Source organism: Mastomys coucha, unplaced genomic scaffold, assembly GCF_008632895.1.
Source record: "Mastomys coucha isolate ucsf_1 unplaced genomic scaffold, UCSF_Mcou_1 pScaffold2, whole genome shotgun sequence".
NCBI lineage: Eukaryota > Metazoa > Chordata > Mammalia > Rodentia > Muridae > Mastomys > Mastomys coucha.
The window spans coordinates 25,940,673-25,962,975 of NW_022196902.1; the positions used below are offsets into that span (position 1 = coordinate 25,940,673).

Genomic DNA, 22,303 nt, shown 5'->3' on the forward strand with positions numbered 1-22,303 from the left:
GCAGAGGATGGCCTAGTCGGTCATCAATGGGAGGAGAGGCCCTTGGTCCTGTGAAGGTTCTATGCCCCGGTGTAGGGGAATGCTGGTCCAAGAAGTGGGAGAGGGTGGGTTGGTGAGCAGGGGAAGGAGATGGAAGGGCTACCATTTCCTGAACAGTTGCATCAGACAATGAGCAATTATTAACCTTTTCTTGTTGTTATCTACACAGTATATGATAAGAAAGTATCAGAATCCCTGGTCTGAATTCTGTTCTTGACCTTCTCTGGTTTGCAATGTTGAACATCTGTTTTGGCACATTAAATTTCAATTCATATCTCTATAAATGGTAGCTAACAAACCATATCCAAGCAACATCCAGAAGTTTGTTCTTCATTGTAACACAGCTGTGTTGTAAGCAGATCTGCCTCTACATGTATCCATTTTTTCTTGAGGCTTTGAAAGAAAAATCATTCTAGATACACATTCCTTACATGAAAAGAGATAAATAATTTGTACCTATGGAAATCAGTAGAACTCATGTCTAGAAATATACTAAATATAATATGTACTCATTTTTTATTATTTGCCAAATGTAGCAAATGCTGGTTACTATTTTATTGTGCTTTTAATATCTACTTTGTTCCAGACACTTTAGTCTAATTATCCCTATACCTCACAGAAAAAAAAATAAGTAAAAGTAAAAATGTTACGGCTTGTCAGTTATCTAATTTAGTAAGTCAAAGTAGATGTCCAACATTGTGCAACTAGAAAAGATCAGAAACAAAATTTATACCAAGTATGCCCATGCATAGTTTCTTATCCTACACTCTGTTGATAACAATGGGATATAATATTATATAGATATAATTAGCCTTATCTCCTCTTATGCTATTTTCCAAGGTCATGCCATGAGGTGGATTGTAATACAATTTCTACTACCCCAATGAAACAAGGTGTCAGTGAAGTGGAATGCTGGAATGTGGTATCATGGAACAAGTGGGACCTGATTTGAGTGGCAACAAAAATACACCAACCCAAGCTCCATAGAAATGGAAAGTATTCCTCTGTTATGTAGAGTTAGTATAAGCCCCATACTAGGAAGACTTGGAAAAAAACAACAAAACATAAGGCACAATTAAAACTACTTGCAATTGTTCCTTAGTTTTGCTGGAAACAGGTTTTTAGAGAGCCTTACAACAATAATTAACTGTTGTGTGATTTCTGGTTTTGATAAGCCATATAAACATTTAAAAGGAAGAGAAAAGCCTAAGGGCTTAGGAAGTCTTCTCATTTTTCTTTCATTTGATATTATTTTATGCAGAAACTAATAACATTTTCCTTGGGTCAGAACTTCAAGTTTTAGCAAGGATTCCTTCATGAAAAAGCCATCATTTTCGGACTTTGGACAATTTTTTCAGAGAAAGACAATGTGCTGATAAGTCCAGCTCCTACACACATGTTTAATTGATATCTGTTTGGAATCCAGTATCAATAAAGGCTCAAACCCTTCTCCAAGGGGTGCAAACAAAACAGCAAGCACATTAGAGGATAAGGCTACTGAAATATCTACGTAATGCACGATCACATGAGAAGGGAATCGTGGAACATTAAGGGAAAAAGTATCCAAATAAGGAGAGTCTTCATAAAAGAAACATGGGTTATTTATATGCCTGAGTAAGGCATGATTAAATTCCTATGTCTTCAATAAATGAGAAATTTAATTTCATTGCTACTGACCACCTAAAGAACACTGACAACATTGCTTGACAAATGCAAAACCTTTAAAGGCGATGTTTTAAATGAAATTCTCCATGAATACAGTAAATCCCATAGTGACAGCCTAAAGTCCTAATTCATAAAAATGTATTATTAAAGTACATTATTTATACCTACTTCTTGTGGACTTCTGCTCTTATTCCTGATTCCCACTGGGCATGGCTATAATCACATGCAGAGTGTATAATGAAAACATTAATTCAATCTGAAATTGGCAAGAACACTGTACTGCCATAATAAAATATCAGCTATAAGTCAAAGCATGGGATTCATTGCACAAGCACATTCTTTTTTAAAAACTTGAAAAGGACTTGCACCTCAGCCTCAAGTATCTGTTTTAACTGTGGAGGTCAATGTACCATTGACTAATTGGTACAGACTTTCTGATGAAATATTTATTCCTATGCAGTAGGAAACTTAGATTAAGATACTGAATTATGATTATATAGCAGCTGTGGTACTATAAGTATGGTCTTAGAAATATTTGCAAGTACTCATACATAATTGCGCCCCTTTCTGATTCATAATATCAGATGATGGTGTTTAGCAAAAGCCTTTTCAATTACCTAGCATTTTTGTTTACTTAGAAAGATGGAAAATGTCCTGGTACATATAATTTCTCCCCTTACACAAACTGAATATGTTAATACTCTAAAATATCTTTATTTAATTATTAAAATATATTTTGCTTAGGCCTAAACCTTGTAGAAAAAAAAACAAAGTGAATTTCAATAGTCTTATCTCTGACTCTGGAATGATAAAACTTTTCCTTATAGACCTTCTCCTTCAGACTGAGCAAGCTGCAGGAGTGTATTGTAGATACATTTAGACAAAGTGAGAACATGTCTCCTTACAGTGTTACATTATCTCAGGGCTCTTTATGAATTATGCTTCTAACACAAAAAGAAAGTGTTAGCTTTGATCTTATAGGTAAAAAAGCTCTATACCTAAGGGGATGAATTAATTCCTGTATTTAATTAGATGTAGTTCTTAGTAGACAACTTAAGCATTCACCTTAGAATTTCACATTGGATATTCTTAGCATAGTAAAAAAAAAAATCTCACAACAGTTCTAGCAAATGAAAAGCTTAGAGGATAATAGTCCCTGAAAATGACAAATGGCAAAGAAAAAGGCATTTCAAATATAGAATAAATATTTCTATGAATTGAAGATAAAACAGTTACTAACAATAAAAATTCATATTACTGATTCAAGCAAAAAATCACTGACTATTCTATTTCAGCTATTAGATATAAGCACTTGTTATTGTTATTCAAAATGACTAGACTTACCAGAAAATGCCCATGGAGTCCAAACTTATAGCTAGGCAGCACTTCTCTTGGCCCTAGTCATACCATGGCATACCGTGGCATGCTCAGATATCTGAAAGAGATATCCAGGACACTTCATGGAACCACACATGCATAGCATTGAGACATACTACAACCTCTGTGTACCCAAGAACTCTACTACATAAAACTACTCAGAAAGGGTATTGAAGGTAACATCCCTGCCACACTGCCAAATGAATGTCACCAGCTCCAATTATCTGTTGACAGGAGCCAAAGCTAAAAAAGAAAAAAAAATCAACTGAAAATAGAACAGTGTAGCACAGTAGTTCTCAACCTTGCTAATGCCGTGACCTTTTAAGGCAGTTGCTCATGTTGTGAAAATCACCAACCATAAAATTATTTTCCTTACTACTTTAGAACTATATTTGCTACTGTTACGAATTATAATGTAAATCTCTACATTTTTCTGATGGTCTTAGGTTACGCCTGTGAAAGGGTCATTTGGTACTCCAAAGGAGTTACTACCCATAAGCTGACAACTGCTGGGCTAACACATTATTTGTAATAAAATAGTCATACAAAGTAGACCATTTAGTCTACTTTTAATATTGTTTGTAAGAAATTTACCCAGAACCGATCAAGACATTGTGCAAAGTTTGTGATAGCACTGTCTATCTTTGAGGGGGCTACTGTTATTTTTAAAATGGGGAAAAGATGGTATCAACTTGAGGTGTTTTGGGAACCACAAAGTTTTTGGGAGAGAGAACCCTCTTAGCAGTAATACCTTCTATCAACTGGCTTCATCCTTCCTGTCTATTATGGAAACAATGGGGATATTTGCAATTTCTTCTCCAGAAAAAGAAAAAGAAGAAGAGAAGAAGAAAATGGAGAAGAAAGTTACTTCTGATACAAAAAAGAAAGGTAAGGATTAGAAAATCTAATACCTAAATCAAACAGTCTTAATTGATAGTGTTGCTGGAAAAGCTACTGTTTTCTAGAAAGAGATTCATTTATTTGATTGTCACTGTTAGTGAAAACACTTGGTATTTTTAAATGTTCCAAATTAGATTTGAAGGAAATGTAAAATCCTTTACTTCTGTATTCATTTAAAAATAGATTTTCTGTTTAACTCGGGGTGATCATGATTCTCATGTCTCAGAAACATGAAATTTCAAGCCTGTGTCATATCATCTGGCATCTTAACATCTATTAAGATACTCTCGTGGTATTTTTCTGCATTTTGCAGTATACATACATACATATATACATACATATATACATGCATACATACATACATAATTACCTACATACATACATAGAAAAAGAGAGTGTGACAGAGAGTGGGGAGTAGGTGTATGGAATGTAGGTGTGCATGTAACTAATAAAGATTATTATTTACTTTATCCAATTTTATTAGAAGTAACTATCAAGAGGTCAAATTATTTTATACTGTGAGAAGAGTGCATGGGATAGTTTGTTATACAATTCTTATTCTTATTCCTCTCTTATTCATACTACCAAGATGTTTTCAGAAATTTCAAAATTCCAAATATTCATCTGTGACCCAAACCACAGGGAACACTCAATTCATTCCTTCTATTATATTTAAGAGTCTATACAGTAATTGTACAGCAATTGTACTGCATTTAATATCTCTACCTGTGTTAAAGATTTGTTTTCCTTATCAAATTAAATCCCTTTATAGATAGACAGGACTCCTAAACTATGGGTGTGTTTAGAAAGTTCTAGTACAGAACCCACTTATATAGGATTTTGGCTTAGACTTACAGTTTTCTTGGCAAAGTAAACTGGTCACTATAATGGGAGTCATGTGTTCTCTGAAACATATAAGAATGGGTTAGTTAGGCTGGGCGGTGGTGGCGCATGCCTTTAATCCCAGCAGGCAGATTTCTGCAGTTTTGGGAGGCAGAGGCAGGCGGATTTCTGAGTTCGAGGCCAGCCTGGTCTACAGAGTGAGTTCCAGGACAGCCACGGTTACACAGAGAAACTCTGTCTCGAAAAACCAAAAAAAAAAAAAAAAGAATGCCTTATTTAGAGGCTTATAACATTCTTATTTTACCTGCAGAAAAAGAAGTCAAAAAGAAAAGTGAGGAAACTACCAGTGATGGGAAAGGCAAAGGTATTGTTCTTTTCTTTTCTTTCCCCTGTTGCCTTCCAAGATTTAGTGCATGAATAATATTGGTGCCTCAACATGCAGCTTGAATATTGGTATTCACATCTATCCATGTGTAGCCTACCAAAACAAAAGAATCTACAGGAAGAACATTATTCAAGGCTATTTGTGGTATAGCTGGGTCTTCATTTAGAATTTCCAATTTTCTCTGGAAATTGATTGATTTCCAAAGTTGTTTTACCAACTGGCCGTCCTGTCAGCAATGGAGGAGTGTTCCTCTTTCTCCACATCCTCACCAGCATCTGCTTTCACCTATGTTTTGATCTTAGCCATTCTGATTATTATGAGGTGGAATCTCAAAGTTATTTTGATTTGCATTTCCCTGATGACGAAGGATTTTGAACATTTCTTTAAGTCCTCCTTAGCCATTTGAGATTCCTCAGTTGAGAATTCTGTTTAGCTCTGTACTCCATTTTTAATAGGGTTATTTGATTCTTGAATTATTTGTAGATTTTAGATATTAGCCTTTTATCAGATGTAGGGTTGGTAAAGATCTTTTCTCAGTCTATGGGTTGCTGTTTTGTCCTATTGACAGTATCCTTTGCTTCTCAGAAACTTTTCAATTTTATGAGGTCCTATTTGACGATTGTTGATCTTAGAGCATGAGCCATTGGATTTCTGTTCACAAAATGTAGAGAATACTTGCAGTAGATAGACATGGCCTCCGTTGAGGGATGGGGTCAGCCACCCATCTCAAAGGTTTTTTTTATTATTATTATTAGATATTTTCTTTATTTACATTTCAAATGTTATCCCCTTTTCTCATTTCCCCTCCAAAAACCCCTTATCCCCTCTCCTCTCCCTCTGCTTACCAACCTACCCACTCCCTGTCTTGGCATTCCCCTTCATGGGGGCATTGAGCCTTCACAAGACCAGGGGCCTCTTCACCCATTGATGAAAGGCCAGTCTCTGCTACACATGTGGCTGGAGCCATGAGTCCCACTGTGTGTAGTCTTTGGTTTAGTGGTTTAGTCCCTGAGAGCTCTGAGGGTACTGGATGGTTCATGTTGTCCTTCAGGAGCAAGATCATTAATTCTATCTCACTAAAAAGTAAGATAGAAATGTTAGCTGAATCTTTGCCTCTTTCTCTTATAATGTTCTTGTCCAAAGGAAAGACAGGGACAAAAATGGAGCAGAGTCTGTAGGAATGGCCATCTGGGGACCTCCCTACTTGGGGATCCATCCTGTCTGCATATACTAAACCTGGACACTATTGCTGTTGCCAAGCTTGCTGACAAGAACCTGGTATGGCTGTTCCCTGAAAGGTTCTGCCAACACTAACCAATGTAGATGAGGATGCTTAGAGCCAACCATGAGACTGAGCTCAGGGATCCCGGTGGGAGAGCTAGGGAAGGACTAGAGGAGCAGAGGGGGACTGCAAACACGTAGGAAGAACAATATCCACTGGCAGATGACATCCAGTACTCCCAGGGACTAGACCACCAACAAAGGAGTGTACAAGCAGGGCTCTATGTCTCCAGATACTTATGTAGTCCAGGAAGGCCCTTGGTTCTGTGGATGTTTGATGCTCCACTGTAGGGGGATACTAGAGTGGTGGGGCAGGAGTGAATGGGTAGGTGGGGGAGCGTCCACATAGGGGAAAAGAGAAAGGGAGGGAGGGCAGGTGTGGGGCAGGGGTGTATATGGAGGTGTAACTGAGAATGGGAATATCATTTGAGATGTAAACAAATGAAATGATTAATTTTAAAAAAAGAGAGAAATTGATGATTCAACTGTTGGACAGTTTAGACTTCTGCATTTAGTTTTGATTTAATGGTATGCTAACTTAAGCATTGGTTTCTATTTCTACTCATATAGCATATACATATACATGGAAAGTTGTTCAGGGATATATATTTCTTCTACTCATATCGCAATAGTTGAAATTCTGCTTAAAGCTACTCCGTTCTAGTGATGTATGTAGGAATTGTGTTCCATTAAAATGCAAACATCCCAGGACCTGTCTATGCAATGGGGTAAAAGCCAAATTCTTCTCAGCTGTTAATAATGTAAGTTAATGAGACATCCAGATCCTCTTGCGATAACAGTAAACTGAAAGTTTACACATCAGTTATGTTTAAATGAGGAGCAGCCAAATAGAGCTCCAAGGTGTGACATAGGCAGGGGAGGGCAGGCGGGACAGGATGGCATTAGTAAAGTCCTTCTGTTCTCAGGGAGAAATAGGAATAATAGCTTTATGTGGATGAAGTCTAAAACAGAGACTGTAGTATGACTAAGTAATGACTACTGTGAATGGAAAATAGGAGTAATGGTATTTCTCCTACTGGGCTATAAACAAGGTGAAATATATCACACCCAAGCTTGCATATGGCTTACAAAACAAGCAAAAAGGAATGGCAAAGGTTCAGTGAGTTGGAAAATTTTGTCCAGGAAATATTAGACAAAACTCAAAAGATGCAGGGTCTAGTGAGTGTGTGTGTATGTGTGTGTGTGTGTGTGTGTGTGTGTGTGTGTGTGTGTGTGTTTCAGTCTGTTGTTGTTCCAAAAACATGGGGGCCTGGGCTGCAGCCCCAGCCTGGCTGAAGCTCTCTCTCTCCCTGGTGGCAGGGGGCCTGCTGCTGAGGCCAGGGTCTCTCTCTCTCCCCCGGGGCTGACCTGTTGCTGCACAGCACCTTAATTAAAAAGGGAGGCAATGTATGAATGAGTTATTTTATTGTAGGAAGGAGAAATAGCTAGTTGAGTAGAGAGAAAGAAAGGAGAGGAAGGAGAGAGAGACAGAAAAGAAGGAGAAGGAGAAAGGCAGAGAGAAGAGAACAAAGAGCAGAGAGAGGAGAGAGAGCAAGAGGGCAAGAGGAAGTAAGAGCAAAAGGAGAGAAGTAAGAGAGAGTGAGGAGCAAGAGAAGGGTGAGAGAGTGAGGAGGGAGAAAGAGAACAATAGAGTGAGGGCAAGAGAGCAAGAGGAAGTAAGAGTGAGGGGAGAGAAGTAAGAGAGAAAGAGGGTGAGAGTAAGAAGGGAAGGGTAATAAACTAAGAGAGTGAGGAGGGGGCAAACCATCCCTTTTATTGTATGGGGCATGGCATACATGGCTTGTGGTCAATGACTCTATGTAAGCTCCAGCTAGAATGCTGGAAGTTTGAGGCATTGTCTGCCTGATAGAGCACACATCTCCTGCAGGGGCAGCTGTGAGGGGTCTGGGCTGAAATCTGAGCCATTGGTCTTAGGAGCAACCACTGAATACCTACCATCCTTTATAAGCAAATTTACATTGCTCAGTGGGTCTCCGGGGTTCCAAGGTGGCTCTCTTCTACTGGACTCTGGCTGTCAGAACTGCTCACTTCCCCACAGTCTGTCTGTATATATCTGTCAGTCTCTTTCTCTCGGTTTCTACCTGTTTCTATTTTTCTATCTTTCTGTCTCTCCGTTTGTTTCTCTACCTCTGCCACTATCTCTGTTCTTCTGTGTCTCTCTCCATCTGTCAGTCTGTCAATCTCTGTCTCTCTGTCTCTCTGACTCTCTCTCTCTCTCTCTCTCTCTCTCTCTCTCTCTCTCTTTCTCTGTTATTGTTTCTCTCTGTGTGTTTTCTTTTGGTTTAATTAAACTTTGGGGCTGAATGCTGAAATACATGTATATACAATGAGTCATGGGAAAATCTTAAACTCTATGGTGTGAAGACCTATGACTTTAGTTTCCCTTTTACATGAAAGTAAAGTTCTTCATAATTGAGAGCAACTGTCTATTGCAATGTCTTTTCCTGCAAGTCCAGGATCATTGATGTAGAAACCAAATGAAACCACCGCTGAACACATATAAGCCTATTCCGATGGGATTGTAAAACACATTTACACTTTTGAAACCATTTTCATGTTGGAAGCTTTCATTTATTTTGGTCACTTAGATATCATTGAGTCTTATAAATTAATCTAACTTTGATGGAAACATGTATTTTTTGATATTGTGTTTAAAAGTCCTTAACACTCAATTTTTATGGTGTGTATAGGTGGTGTGTGCGAGTGTATGTACAGACACAGAGAATTTGATTGCTTTCTAAATGAATATTCCTTTTTACAATTGGATAATGCTTTCAAATTTTTCAGAATTGGAATATAATTTTGAAATATTCCATCATAGGCTTCTCAGTGCTGTAGAAATGCAGCCAGGCATGCATAGCTTGAACTGTCAAGGGGCTCGCACTCCCTGCTTTCCTTCCAGCTAAGATGAACATCTGACATAAAGAAAGGGGAAGTTTTGTTTTGCCTGATGTGTTCAGACATTTCAGTACGTTGTGGAGTAAGGCCAGATGAGAAGTGTAACCCACTAAGATCAGGAAGCGCTGAGATAAGATGAATGTGGTAGCTAGCCTTCGTTTGTATTCTATCGACTCCCTGCATGTGGGATAGTGTCACAGCAAATTTTCCTTTCTTAGTTAATCCTTTCTGGAAATACTATAACAGAAATTGATAAGATACGTATCAATCCCTCAGGTGCTTCTCAGACTAAGTTGAAAATCCACTTTAATTCCAAAGACTTACATCATTTATTTCTGAAATAGTAAAGAAAATAAAGCAATGAATATAATAGTTGTAGCTACAAAGAGTAATGAGTTAAAAAGACAGAAGCCAGCCTTAGATAACCTACTGAATATATGATTATTAAATTTTACTGAATATAAACTCATTAAATTAACTCTTAAATGTCTCACAAGCTTATTTAATATATAGTACATATAATATAATATAAAACTATAATAATTTATTTGTACTGTACTTTACTACTTTCCTATTATTAAAAAAAAAACCAAAGTGTAAATTCCATAAACTTTACTAGTAGTCTGTGTTGGTAGAAAATGCAAGCAGTGACTCATATGATACTACATTCTCAGCTTAACGTTTGGTATTAGTTGAGCCTCAGATTTTGAAAATCAGTTAACTATAGTAGATACTTTACATTATATGTTGAAAAATCTCCCTCAAAGTTGTGTATAATAAAAACAAATCAAGATGTATTCGATGATTAAATAATACATTCCTATTTAAAGAAATACTTTGAAAACCACAACAAAACAAAATATAAGGAAAAAAATCCAACCAACAAAGGAAATGAAGACTAACCAAACCTTGTCCTGAGCTTTGTGTGGGTGTTATTACTCAATTGCACCACTCTGCATGGTCAAACAGATGATATTCCTCAAGGGAACAATGGCTGTCTGGAGGATGTGAAGATTTTGAATTAAGAAGTTGTTACTGAGTCATGAAACAACAGGCCAAAACCAACTTCAATCAGAACAATGTTTTCTTAACCACTAGAGAACCAGTCTAGAGAAAATGAGAAATAGAGAGATGTATTGATGCTTTCATTTGCTGAGCCATTCATCTCTTTTGTGGATCTGTTTTTGATTATTAGCTTCATGTATCTGGTTAGCGAGATATAGTAAGTCTCTAATATTAAGTATAGTTGCAAATGAGCTCCAAATTTGCTTTAGAAATTCAATTTTCCCCCACATCTTATAAGAGTAGGATGCAAGTAAAAGAGAATGGCCAAGGGATCCATAATAATGACACTTTCAGGAATGATTGAGGCGATAAAGTTCATGTAGAGCCAAAGACAATTCTAGTCTCTAGCTAAGGACAAGAATCTAAGTCCCTGTCCTGAGATGGTTTCTGAAGACCTGAATTGTATATCCTCTGAAAACAACCACATATTAGTCTGATCTTTCCCAAATTGTAACTGATAACTCAGTCCATGAGCATGATGAAATATGGTGATTTAAATGCTCACAGGAAAGACTTTAATGCTGCTTATATACTCTTTACTTAAACATTGTCTCATGGACTCAATAATGAATGTCACAGACAATGCAAGAATAGAGTGTACTTTATTTCATGTTTATAGGTGGGTTTTTAAGAGGAAGGAAGTAGGTAGAATGCCCATATAACAAGAGCAGGTTCCAAGAAGTGAATGATTGGGGTTGGAGACTGGCTGAGTAGGTAAGAACATTTGTTTTTCCTGAGGATTAGAGTTCAGTTTACAGCTGACTACATATGCCATACAGTAACTTACAACCATCCATAACTCCATGAAACTTGACACCTTTTTTTTCTGATCCATAAGGGCATGTAGTAAGCATGGAGTGCACATACATACATGCAGGCAAAGCACTCATATACATAAAGTAAATAAATAGACCTGAAAATGTCTAGTGGCTAATAAACCTTTTCTGGGTTGATGTATAGGATGTGACCTGGTCAGTGTGATTGGCCTGCCCCTTAGGTGTCTATGCACCCTCCCAATCCAAGCACTATACTGGAGTTTCATTCATACCTTGATGCATAGCTTCCAGGTAATTGTGCTTTTTGCTTTCTTATCAAGAAACCAGACTGTATGGAGCTGTCCCACAGCTCCACGAACCTGGGTTCCCTCAGGCTGAGGTTTAAAGAACCTGTAAGTTAAGGGTCGAGAAACAAGAGAACGGAGGCCAAGTAGCGTTCCTATCAAGGCTTCACTTTACTTAGAAATATTCAGAAAATATACAGGCACAGGGAAAACTGAAACTGAATCTCCAGGTACAAGATATTTGCATAACATAAACACTGCAGCAGACAATGCCAGAGTCCCTAGCAACTCAAAGACTCCTGGCAGGTAGGCTGTATCTCAGTGTGACTTCCAGGCAGCTCTTCTTCAAAGACAGTCTGTAGAGGGCTACTGTCTTGGCCAGGTAGGTGGCCGCCTCTAAGCAGAAGCTGCCAGAATCCGATGGCTGAGCTGGACGGGGGAGGCAACACCAGACTGCCTAGTATTTCTGGCATCTGGCTATGATAGAACCAAGGGCATTGCTAGGATAGAACCTTTGTCATTTGGCCAAGGACTTTGATCAAAGTCTTTGTCCCTAAACAGCTCAACTAATTTCTATCTCCTAGTCTCATTATTCAGTCCACTTGTTTCTGGTGGGATACTTTTGGGGTATTAAGTTATAAACATTTTGAGACTAAATTTATTGCCATTTGCTATAACTGTAGGTCTATTAGTTATGATAAGTTTAATAAAGTAACTGATAGGTGTTAGTGGTATAGAGTGACATACATATTTTGAATCTGACAGAAATTGAAATTGGCAGAAGGAACCCAAAGACCCTATTGATATTTTTTGAAGTATGCTGTAATATAACAGCATAAAAAAATTAATTCAGCCATACAGATTGCCTTCTTACAGAGATTATTGGCATGTACAGCAGAACTAGGAACTATCCCAGTGGACCTTAAGTTTTGATAGGATGCATAGTTAAGTGGCATAAGTTTATTAGTTCAACTTAGTGTGAGGATAATGGAGGAGCTAAGTTGGGGTGATAGTTGAAAATAATTGATGGGTGTAGAGACTTTAAAATAGATGTGGTTGTTAGAATGGGGCCCTCTAAGAGTGAATTGATTTTACATATTTATTTTATTTTTATCTATTTATTTTTATGGTTGTGAGGTTCAGACCCAGGGCCACATACATGTATAAATTTATAGTCAACTACTAAACCATATCCTGAGAGACATTTTATATTGGTATCTGATTCTTTAAAATGATCAAGCTATTCATGTGTGCATCAATAAAAGACATATGACTATGACATTTATATATGATGTGGTTTGTATGAATAGTCAAAGTACTCACATACATACATGAGTTTTTAAATTTATTAAAAGTACAATGTGAAGTTCTGAATAATATTTTTCAATCTAGTAACCTTAATATTACCACCTTGAAGATAGATAAGATTATCCAAAATAATGGTGTCAAAGAAAGGGATCTAGAACTAAGACCTAGATATGCCAGTCTTTTAAGAAATGCCAAAGAAGATTTCTAAAATAATATTGAAAATCATATATATATATACATGTATATATATATATATATGTACTCTTTATACTAACATATATTATGGTAATGATAGTACTTAAACTTATTCCATATTCTTACTTGAATATTGTGAGATATCTATAAAGTAAGAATTAAAATAACCATTTTGTAAAGGGAAATCTATGGTGAAGAGTTAAGTTACATATGGTCACAAACAGGAGCAAAGGCAGTAATAGGGAGTAAGCAATACAAAAATTTATTACTTTATTCAGCTATAACTTTAAAGTGGTTATATTTTGATACAGAAGTCACACGATATCAGAATGAAATGCATTACCTTTTTTGGTTCCTTGTTTTTTTGGAAAAGGTCCACATTACATTAAGCTAATCGCAAGATTGGCCCCACCTTCCCTCTTGTTTAAGTCTTTTGGAGGAGAAAAACATAGATTTTCAGAGAGAGGACATGGTTTGAGTCACACCAGTCCTTTTGGGCTCTTTCTAATATAACTTTTGTGGTGAGGTGAATGGTCTTGATCCTCTTGCAGAATGAGTACGTGAACTTTGTCTTGTATACAGGCTGAAATCATGTCTGAGAGTCACTACCTAAGGTAAAGTAGTAGGGTCAAAATAAAATAGGGCAGTTTCTGGACTAGAAAAAGAAGTTATTTCTATATAAAGGGAATATGGGTGCTTTGTTTCATTATTTAGCTTACAGGAAAAAATAAGATTTTTAGATGTCATGGCTCAAAATAGAAAAATTTATTGTGACCTCCAAAATAAAATTATGAGAATTGTGAATTCATATTCCCTAACCCTAACCCTATATCCAGCTATACCACTCTTGAACTTGATACTTCATCATAATGCCATTATTCTGAGCATAAAAATGTAGATGTTTAATGTAAAAATGAGGAAACAGAGAGTTTACTAAAGCTATGTTGTTATCCCCCAAGAAGCTGTCCTGTCTGTCTGTAGCCTTAGTCTTCATTTTTCCCATCAAATAGCATTCCAAGATGAGAGATAGAAGAAGATAGTATCAGAAGCTCAAGATGATAAGGTTTTCCATTGTTTGAGACGTGGTCTCATGCTACAGCACAGGATGGCCTTGAACTTACTGTAATCCTTCTTTAGTATCCTCATTGCTGAGAATGTGTCCTTCAGTAATCACAGCCAGAAGGAGTAAGGCAGAGACGTGTGATATGTTAAGTGTGAAGCAGAGGACACTGAACATGTGAGGAGATGGAGTGTGTTACATTTCAGGTTATTCAGAGCATTCTGTTCACTTTTTAAAGATTAATCTGAATAAATGAAACTCATACCTAGATTATACATCCACTCAAATAAGCTTTTAATCTTTGTTTTCATTGCAATAAATTTGGCATTTTGTATTAACTTTACTAGTAGGTTGATTATTTAAATAAAAAACAGTTGTGGTAAAGAATAGGTTCACACTGATCTAGCTCAAGTTACAGCTATATAAAAAAAAAAAATCCAGCTATACCACTCTTGAACTTGATACTTCATCATGCTACAGAGACACTTGCTCAACCATGTTCATTGCTGCTGTATTTATAATAACTAGAAATTTGAAACAATCTAGATATTTATTAATGGACAAATGGATAAAGCAATGTGGTATATTTGCACACTGGAATATTATTTACCTGTTAAGAAATGAAATAACGAAATTCACAGGTAAATTAAAGAAACTAAACAATTTCCTCCTGAGTGATGTAAAGTAGATCCAGAACCACCCAGGAAGACAAATCCTCTTCTTCATGCAGCAGATAGGAATACATACCAATAACCCCCAGCCAAACAACTCCTTAGAAAATGAGAGACCTGGGAACACTCACCCCTAAAGGGATGTCTTCACCAAATCCCTCTACTTAGGATCACAGAGTTCTATAGAGGAAGAGACTGAAGGAATGTAAGATCCAGAGGAAGGAAGAACACCAAGAACACAGGGCCTTCTAAATATAACAGGACTGATGAACATACAAACTCATAGAGACTGAGGCAGCATACACAGGGCCTATATGTGTCTGCTCCAGACGGTGTAACCAAAAATAGAAGCAGATACATGTGTCCGTTCCTAATTCAGAAGATGTCTCCAAGTGGTAACTTCTTACAAATGAAAAATTAGTTTTCTAAAAGGATGTCTCACTAGGGAAACAAACTACACTTAAAAGTAGGTAAGCTTTAATATATATATATATACATATATATATATATATACACACACACATATATATATATGCACACACATATATATGTATATATACACACACACATATATGTATATATATATGCACACACACATATATATGTATATATAGGTGCATATATACCTCTATATATACATATATATCACACATATACATATATAATATATTATAAGTATATGCATATACATATATATACATATACACATGTGTATAATATGTATATATGAACAAAAACCTCAATGGCAAAATATGTATTTTCAATAAAAATAATACACCTGTATACACATATAATATATATTGCATATATTATATAGTACATTGCATATTATAAAATATATTTTATGTATTATATAACATATGTTTTTATATATTATATAATACATATTTTACAATAAAATGTATTATGCATATATGCATATGAAACTCTTACAGGTCATTTGGTTATATAGCTTCTGGTTTTGAGATTTTGTGGGATTCTTGTGTGGGCAAATATGTGTGTCTCTATGAGTTTTTTTGAGCCTTTTTATTTTGTTCTTTTTCTTTGTTTTGTCTTATCTATAATTGTTTGTTTTTGTTTTGTCTCATTGTATTTTATTATTATTCCTTAGATGCCTGGTTGTTTTACCTAAGGAGAGACAGAAATGGTGTGGATCTGGATGGGAGGGGTGTTAGGGAGCGACTGGCAGGATTTGGGGAGAGCTATAAGAACAACGTACTGTGGTAAAAAATATTTTCAATAAAAAAGAATGGATTCCAGAAAGTAAAGTCATGAAGAGTTTTCACAGCATACAACCTGAGTTCACTATCACTCCTGAGTGTACTCCAGCATAAGACATTATCTGAACCTCATCAGAGCATACTTTATGTCTGACTAAATCAAGTACATTATGACACAACATGTTGTGTTTGGAATAAGGGATAATTGTCCTCAACATGAGGAATTGTCTTGATACATCTCAGTCAAGATACCATAGTGACTACAAAGTTAATGGTTAGAAAAGTTTAGTAATTAGTTATGAAACTCAAGGAAAAAAAACTACAAAAAAAAAAAAAACAAAGATCTTAGATGGAAAAATTGTAATTAGTTTTCTAAGTTTGATTATTTTAAGCATTTGTGGAAAACTTTCAGGGACATGTATTTTTTGATATTAAGAGCCTTTCTCTTTTTTTTCAAAATATGTGTTAAAAGTATCTGTTATATTGATCACCACTCATATTCTCTGACCTGTATTAATTTTATGATATACAATAAAAACTATTGACATGTGAAAATTACAATAAAATCCGTTAGGACAAAAAACACATAAAGTTGTTCCCAAAGACAACTCTGGTACTAAATTGTGACATATTCAAGTTCTATGAATCAGAGGACAAAGACACATGCATGGTAATGGGGCCTGTGGTAAGTAAGGCTTATACAATCATATCTTTATTTAGGTTAGAGAAGTCTTCATCTATAATTTTGTTGAAGATATTTCAACAAAGATATGAAGATAGATATGAAGGGATTTTTGTGTTTCCTCTTTAAAGTCTTCTACCCGTTTTCCTGTGTTCTCCTGTATTTCTTTCAGGGAGTTATTTATGTCCTTCTTAAAGTCGGCTATCAGCATCATGAGATGTGGTTTTTAAATGCTCTTCTGGTGTGTTGTAGAATCCAGGACTTGCTGCTGTGGGAGAACTGGGTTGTAGTGATGCCATGTAGCCATGCAATGTTGCTCTTCTGGTGTGTTGTAGAATCCAGGACTTGCTGCTGTGGGAGAACTGGGTTGTAGTGATGCCATGTAGCCTTAGTGTCTGTTGGCAAGGTTCTTGCGCTTGCCTTTTGCTTCAGGTTATCTGTGGTGTTAGCTTGTCTTACTGTCTCTGGTTTGAGCCTGTCACTCCTGTGGGCCTGGAAGCTTGTGTCAGAGCACTTCCTGGAGACCAGCTCTCCCCTGGCAGGACCTGTACCCAGAGTGCTTCAGAATAGCCCCAGCTCCTGGGTGGAGATGGAGGCAGGAAGGACCCTGGCCCAGCTACTCCATCACTTCTGCCCAATTCATGATATTCTTAGGCAAATGGACGGAACTATAAAATGTCATTCTGAGTGAGGTAACCCAATCACAAAAGAACACACATGGTTTGCATTCACTGATTAGTGGATATTAGCTTAAAAGCTCAGAATACCCAAGATACAATACACAGGCCACATGAAGCTCAAGAAGAAGGAAGACCAATGTGTGGGTGCTTTGGTCCTTCTTAGAAAGGAAAACACCCTCATTGATGTAGAGGGGCAGGGATGGGATAGGAGGTTTCCGAGAAGAGGGGGGAAACAAGGAAAGGGGATAACATTTGAAATGGAAATAAAAAAATATCCAATCAAAAAATTAGTGAATCACTAAGCAGCACCATCTCACAGATCTACTCACTACATAGAATTTATTGCATAAGCAGCTCCTGTGTTCAGTGCACAATTCACAGTAGAGTAACTACCCAGCAGTTTTCATTCTAGGGAAATTTGGTGTACATTCATACACGTAGAAACAGAATGCTCTAGGGTATGTATAGATGGCTCAACAGTTAAAAGCATTGCATTGTCTAGAAGACCTGGGTTCAGTACCCAGCTCCTTTACATGTTAGCTCACAAACATCTGAAAATCCCATTCCAAGAGGTCTGATGCCTTCATCTGACCTCTGTGGACACCAGTTATATAAATATACATTGATACATGCAGGCAAAACTCCCATAAGTATAAAAAAATAAATACAGATGTAAATAAAAGAAAGATGTGGATTTAAAAACCACATCTTATGATGCTGATAGCAGACTTTAAGAAGGACATACATAACACCCTTAAAGAAATACAGGAGAACACAGGAAAAAGGGTAGAAGACCTTAAAGAGGAAACACAAAAATTCCTTAAAGAATTACAGGAAAACACAACCAAGCAAGTGAAGGAATTGGACCATCATAGATCTAAAAATGGAAGTAGAAACAATAAAGAAATCACATAGGGAGACAACTCTGCAGGTAGAAAACCTAGGAAAGAGGACAGGACTCATAGATGCAAGCATCATCCACAGAACACAAGTAATAGAAGGGAGAATTTCAGGTGCAGAAGATACCATAGAAAACAAAAATGCAAAAAATTCCTAACCTGAAGCATCCAGGAAATCCATGACACAATAAGAAGACCAAACCTAAGGATAATAAGTATAGAAGAGAGTGAAGATTCCCAACTTAAAGGGCCAGTAAATATCTTCAACAAAATTATAGATGAAACTTCCCTAACCTAAAGAAAGAGATGTCCATGAACATACAAAAAAGCATACAGAACTCCAAATAGATTGGACCAGAATAGAAAGTCCTGCAGTCACATAATAATCAAAACACCAAATGCACAAAACAAAGAAAGAATATTAAAAGCAGTAAGGGGAAAAGATAAAGTAACATATAAAGGTAGACCTACTGGAATTATACCACATTTCTCACCAGAGACTATGAAAGCCAGAAGATCCTGGGCAGATGTTCTAAAGATCCTAAGAGAACACAAATGTCAGTCCAGGCTACTATACCCAGCAAAACTCTCAATTACCATGGATGGAGGAACCAAGGTATTCCATGACAAAACAAATTTACACAATATCTTTCCACCAATCCAGCCCTTCAAAGGATAATACATGGAAAACTCAAACACTAGAAGGGAAACTATACCCTAGAAATAGCAAGAAAATAATCTTCTTTTAGCAAACCAGGAAGAAGATAGCCATATAAACATAATTCTACCTCTCAAAAAAAATAGAGCAACAATCACTTTTCCTTAATATGTCTTAATATCAATGGACTCAATTCCCCAAATAAAAAGACATAGACTAACAGACTGGATAAGTAAACAGGACCCAACATTTTCCTGTGTTTAGGAAACCCACCTCAGTGACAAAGACAGACACTACCTCATAGTAAAAGGCTGGAAAACAATTCTGCAAGCAAATGGTCCCAAGAAACAAGCTGGAGAAGCCACTCAAATATCGACTAAAATCAACTTTCAATCTAAAGTTATCAAAAAATATGAGGGACACTTCATGCTCATAAAAGGAAAAATTTACCATGATGAACTCTCAATTCTGTTCATCTATGCTCACAATAAAAGGGAACCCACATCTATAAAATAAACTTTGCTAAAGCTCCAAGCACACATTGCACCTCATGCAATAATAGTGGGAGACTTCAACACCCCACTCTCATCAATCCACAGATCATGGAAACAGCAACTAAGCAGAGATACAGTGAAACTAAGAGAAGTTATGAACCAAGTGGTTTTAACAGATATCTATAAAACATTTTATGCTAAAACAAAAGAATATACCTTCTTCTCAGCACCTCATGCTATCTTCTCCAAAACTGACTAAATAATTGGTCACAAAACAAGCCTCAACAGATACAAGAAGATTGAAATAATTCCATGCATCCTATCAGATCACCACAGACTAAGGCTGGTCCTCAATAACAACAAAAATAATAGAAAGCACACATAAACATGGAAACTGAGGAACAGACCAATGATAACTTGGTCAAAGAAGAAATAAATTAAAGAAGAAAGAAATTAAAGACTTTTTAGAATTTAATTAAAATGAAGCCACAACATACCCAATCTTATGGGACACAATTAAATCAGTGCTAAGAGGAAATCTTATATCCCTGAAACTGGAGAGAGCCACTTGAGAGCACAACTGAAAGCCCTAGAACAAAAAGAAGCAAATAGACCCAAGAGGAGTAGAAGGCAGGAATTAATCAAACACAGGGCTGAAATCAACCAAGTAGAAAAAAAAAAAAAAGATCTATACAAAGGATCAACTAAACCAGGAGCTATTTTTTTGAGAAAATCAACAAGATAGATAAACCCTTATCCAAAGTAACCTGAGGGCACAGAGACATTATCCAAATCAACAAAATCAGAAATGAAAAGGGAAACATAACAGGGAAACTGACACAATCCAAAAAATCATCAGATCCTACTACAAAAGCCCATACTCAACAAAATTTGAAAATCTGAATGAAATGGACAATTTTCTAGACAGATACCATGTATCAAAGTTAAATCAGGATCTAAATCAGGATCAGATAAACGATGTAAATAGTCCCATAACCTGTAAAAAAATAGAACCAGTCATTAATAGTCTCCCCCTCCAAAAAAAAAAAAAAAAGCCCAGGACTAGATGGGTTTATTGCAGTCCTATCAGACCTCCAAAGACCTGATACCACTACTCTTTAAATTACCCCACAAAATAGAAACAGAAGGAACATTCAGTTAAGCTAGAATTACTCTGATACCAAAACCACACAAAGAACCAACAAAGAAGAACTTAAGACCAATTTCTCTTATGAATATTGATGAAAAATACTCAATAAAATTCTCACAAAGCGAATCCAAGAGCACATCAAAAGGATCATTCATCGTGATTAAATAGGCTTCATTCCAGTGATGCAGGGATGGTTCGATATATGGAAATCCATCAATGTAATCCACTATACAAACAAACTCAAAGAAAAAAAAAAGTACATGAACATTTCATTATATGCAGAGAAAGCATTTGACAAAATTCAACACTCTTCATGTTAAAAGTCTTGGAAAGATCAGGAATTCAAGGCCCATACCTAAACATAATAAAAGCAATATATAGGAAACAAGTAGCCAACATCAAACTAAATGGAAAGAAACTTGAAGCAATCCCACTAACATCAGGGACTAGACAAGGCTGCCCACTCTCTCCCTACCTGTTCAATATAGTGCTCGAAATCCTAGCCAGAGCAATTAGACAACAAAAGGATACAAATTGGAAAGAAAGAAGTCAAATTATCACTATTTGCAGATGACATGATAGTATACTTCAGTGACCCCAAAAATACCACCAAAGAACTCCTAAACCTGGTAAACAACTTCAGCAATTGGCTAGATTTAAAATTAACTCAAACAAATCAGTGGCCTTCCTCTACTAAAAGGATAAACAGGCTGAGAAAGAAATAGTGAAGCAAAACCTTTCACAATAGTCACAAATAATATAAAATATCTTGGTGTGACTCTAAACAAGTGAAAGACCTGTATGACAAGAACTTCAAGTCTCTGAAGAAAGAAATCAAAGAACTTCTCAGAAGATGGAAAGATCTATGGACATGTAATGGTAGGATTAATTTAGTAAAAATGACCATCTTGTTAAAAGCTATCTGGGGATTCAATGCAATCCCCATCAAAGTTCCAAATCATTTCTTCACAGAGTTAGAAAGAGTAATTACCAAATTCATCTGGAATAACAAAAAACCCAGGATAGTGAAAACTATTCTCAACAATAAAAGAACTTCTGGGGGAATCACCATCCCTGACCTCATGCTGTATTACAGTACAATCGTGATAAAAAAAATGCATAGTATTGACAGTGACAGTTAGGTAGATCAATGGAATTGAATTGAAGACCTAGAAAAGAAGCCACACACCTCTGGTCACCTGCTCTTTCACAAAGGAGCTAAAATCATCCACTGGAGAAAAGACAACACTTTCAACAAGTGCTCGTTCAACTGGTGGTTAGCATATAGAAGAATGCAAATAGATACATTCTTATCTTGTTGTACAAAGCTCAAGTCTAAATGGATATCAAGGACCTCCACATAAAACCAGATACTCTGAAACTAATAGAAAAGAAAGTGGGGAAGAGCCTCAAGCACGTAGGCACAGGGGAAATTTTCCTGAACAGAACACCAATAACTTATTCTCTAAGATCAAGAATTGACAAATGGGACTTCATAAAATTGCAAAGCTTCTGCAAGGCAAAAGACACTGTCAATAGGACAAAATGGCAACCAACAGATTGGGGAAATATCTTTACCAACCCTACATCTGATAGACGGCTAATATCCAAAATATACAAAGAACTCAAGAAGTTAGAGTCCAGAGAACCAAATAACCCTATTTAAAAAATGGGGTACAGAGCTAAGCAAAGAATTCTCAACTGAGGAACACCGAATGGCTGAAAAGCACCTAAAGAAATGTTCAACATCCT

At 36.4% G+C, this 22,303-nt stretch overlaps 1 protein-coding gene across 1 annotated transcript in view; it reads left to right on the forward strand.

The window, feature by feature from the left end:
• Trdn (triadin) overlaps nt 1-22,303 on the forward strand; it is a 413,724-nt gene that overhangs the window by 156,029 nt on the left and 235,392 nt on the right. The window contains exons 11-12 of the mRNA XM_031380731.1: nt 3,904-3,969; nt 5,135-5,188. Of these exons, the coding sequence (XP_031236591.1) occupies nt 3,904-3,969; nt 5,135-5,188 (120 nt within the window). The remainder of the gene's footprint in view (nt 1-3,903; nt 3,970-5,134; nt 5,189-22,303) is intronic.